This window comes from Nestor notabilis, unplaced genomic scaffold (assembly GCF_000696875.1).
Source record: "Nestor notabilis isolate BGI_N333 unplaced genomic scaffold, ASM69687v1 scaffold23718, whole genome shotgun sequence".
Lineage (NCBI taxonomy): Eukaryota > Metazoa > Chordata > Aves > Psittaciformes > Psittacidae > Nestor > Nestor notabilis.
The window spans coordinates 780-3950 of record NW_009939022.1 but is presented as its reverse complement, the minus strand read 5'-3'; the positions used below and the strand labels follow the sequence as shown (position 1 = coordinate 3950).

The 3171-nt window shown below is 56.7% G+C and overlaps 1 protein-coding gene across 1 annotated transcript; it reads right to left on the bottom strand.

Annotated features, from left to right (window-relative positions):
• Window positions 1-1528: 1528 nt before the first annotated feature.
• On the bottom strand, window positions 1529-2779 carry ISLR (immunoglobulin superfamily containing leucine-rich repeat). Its single transcript, XM_010019663.1, has one exon. The coding sequence runs from the start codon at window positions 2777-2779 to the stop codon at window positions 1529-1531; it is 1251 nt and encodes a 416-aa protein (XP_010017965.1).
• Window positions 2780-3171: the final 392 nt, after the last annotated feature.

Sequence of the window (3171 nt, the reverse complement as noted above, 5' to 3'; positions counted from 1 at the left end):
TGTTCAAGTGTAGGTTGGATACAGGGGCTTGGAGCAACCTGCTCTGGTGGAAGGTGTCCCTGCTCGTGGCAGGGGGTTGGAACTGGGTGAGCTTGAAGGTCCCTTCCAACCCAAACCAGGCTGGGATTCTATGCACTGTGGCACCCCGGATGTGTTGGGTTTGGGGTTGCACAGAGGCAACACAACCAGCTTGTTTAGAAAACAACAACCAGTATTTATTGCTGTCCATATAGATTTGGTTACAAGGCGAGGGGGCTGCAGGGGTCCATCCAGCTCCCGCAGGCGAGCACTGGCAGAAGACACAAGAGCTGGGCCACCCATGCCTCAGGGTAAGGGAGATGGACAAGCTCAGCCCCCCCACCAGGAGACAAGGGGTTCCCCAGCACCCTGGGCAGCCGGGAATGGTACATATGTTCTGTGCGGGAATGCTAAAGCACTTAAGGAGTTTGTTTATGCCTTATAGGTCAGCTCAGTTTCTCTCTCTCTCATCTAGGTTTTCCCAGTCTTTCTTCCTCCCATTCCATCCTGCAGCCCCTGCTTGGTTTCCCATCAGAGAGGAGTACTGGGACATTGTTTGGGTCTCTTTGAGCTCCATCCCTCCCTGCTGGTGTTGGAGCTGGAGCAGGTCAGCTCAGTGGGTCCGGCCCAGCCCAGCAGTTTGGACCACAGGCTTCAGCAGTAAAAGGCAAAGGGGAGGGTGGAAATGAGCTGCGTCACATCTGGGAAAGGTACTGAGGGTGGCAGGGTCTGATCCTGCTACATGCAGGGAGGGTACAGGCACCCAGGATGCTCCCAGCACCCAGCCAGTGGGTGCCCTTTGTGCTCCTGCAGGGTTGAAGCCAGTGGGACAGCTTCTCCTGCTCCATAAAATGGTCTGATCCAAGCCCACAGGCCCATCCAGGGTGTCCTGCCATACCCCTCCTGCCTACAAAGCACCATCATACCTCTCTGTCCCTCAGAGCCATGTCCCCTGGGCCGCTAGGACCCCATGTCCAAGCTATTCTGCTACTCTCAGACTGGTACTTCTGTTCTTGGTGCTTCATGTGAGGTTGGTGGTAGGAAGGATGTGCCTGGCCAGCCAAGGGCCCAGGCACTGGTCACAGCTGGAATGTCATCTTTGGTGCTGCTGGACCAGAGATGCCCTCCCTGGTCAGATCTCTCTGCTGCGGGTGGAGGTGGGCTCTGGGCATGGGTGATGGTCACCCTATTGATGATGGACTTTAATCCTGCTTCGGTCTCAGGAGGGAGGGAAGTCAGGAGGTGGCAGGTTTGGACCCCCAAAAGCAGCAGCACAATGTGAATCTGCTCTACATCACCCAAGCTTGTTTGAAGCTCTCTACTAATAAAGCCCAGCCCTGACCCCCCATCTAAGGAGGGGTTGAACTACCAACCCTAGGCCTGAGTCTTGGCCCCCTTTGACTCTTGACCGCCTGCAGTTCCCAGAAGCTCAGCAAAGGCATGGCACTACATGAAGATAAATGCTACAGAAAGAGGGGGACCCCCATGGCACCATTTCCTTCTCCCCCCTTTAACAGCAGAGTGCGATGCCCAGAGCCAGCAGGAGGGTCCCCAGCTGGACCTGGGGCACTGCTCCTCCAGCCCTGCTCTTGGACTCCCTCGGCATGTGGTAAACAATCACCAGCTTTTCTCCAGTACCAGAAGGATCTATCTCATCCCCCTTGTAGCAGCTCCGGCCCCCAAAGTGGCCGGCGTGGGGGTCATCTCGGAGCAGCTCTTCAGCTGGATTCTCCGACCCAGCCAAGGCCACGTTGACCGAGACATCCCGTGTTCCCACATCATTGACAGCGAGGCAGGTGTAGATGCCTTCATCCTGCTTGCTAAAGTTGGGAATGGCCATTGTGCCGTTCTTGAAGACCAGGAAGTGCTCTTGGCTCTGCTTGACGTTTCCATCCCGCGCCACGTTGGGCCCACTGATCTCAATGCGGCGGCTGGAGGTCTGGATCTTCCACCTGATCTCCGGTGGAGGGCTGCCTGCCACGCTGCAGTGCAGGGTCAGCGTGAGGCCATCGTACATGACCGTGTTGTCCAGGTTGGACAGGTAGGTGAGCTGCACGGAGGGGGCAATGCAGTGGTGGTCAGGGATGTCCGTCACCGCCCTGCCCTTCATCCTGCCAGGACCCACACACAGGGTAGAACCCCCCTTGGTGATGGACACAGAGGTGTTCTCAGTCCACTTCTTCAGCCAGAAGACTTTGCAGGAGCAGTTAAAGGGGTTGTTGAAGATCTGAAGCTGGGACAGGGATGGCAGGTTATTCAAGGTGCCCTCGGCCAAGGTGGTCAACTCATTGTCGTTGAGCCAGAGGGAGCGCAAGTCCTTCAGGGAGTGGAAGGCATCCCTGGGCAGCCCGGCCAGGCGGTTGTTGTTCATCTTCAGGATCTGCAGACCGCTGAGGTTGCGGAGGTCCTGCCAGGGGAAATCCATGATCTTGTTGTGGCTCAGGTCCAGGTTCTTCAGGTGCAGTAACAAGGAGAAAGCCCCTGGCTCCACCACCCCGATCTGGTTGTAGCCCAACCACAGCGACTGCACTTCGGGAACCTCAGCGAAGGAAGCCTGGCCCAACCAGCTGATCCTGTTGGCTGACAAGGTGAGGATGGTCACATTGGAGGACAGCCCCTTGGGAACCTCCTGGAGGTCCTTGTAGGCACACTCGGCCAAGAGCCGCCCGTTCTTCTTGGTGGAGCAGGAGCAGGGGCTGGGACAGGCCAGGCAGGGCCCCAGGAGCGCAGCCAGCCCCAGGCAGCAGACCAGGGGCCTCATCCTTCCTCCTGGGAATAGAGATGGGGGGAATGAACAGGACGGGTCGAGCCGAAATGGGGATCTGTGTTTTCTTGCCAAACACTAAGAGGAAGCAGCAGGAGAGCGAAGCATCCATGTGATTAACCCCAGGCTGTTCGAAATACTCTTCCCTAAGCTGAAGAAGGCATTTCCTCGCCAAGAGCAGAGCTTTCTACCTATGTAAGCAAGGAAAATTCCCCTTAAACCCTTTCCTCCCCCCTCTAGGAAATGCCTTTTTTTAATCCTGGCTGAAATCCAACCCCTGGGATGCTGTTTCTCCAGGTTTGGGGATGAAAAGCGGGAGCTGAAGGTTCCAAATTCACCCTGCTGAGGCTAGAAGGAGGCGAAACAGAGCGACCACAGCTCTTTCACAA

Coding starts and splice junctions, on each gene's coding strand:
- ISLR (XM_010019663.1), bottom strand. CDS start 2,779: ATGAGGCCCCTGGTCTGCTGCCTGGGGCTGGCTGCGCTCCTGGGGCCC.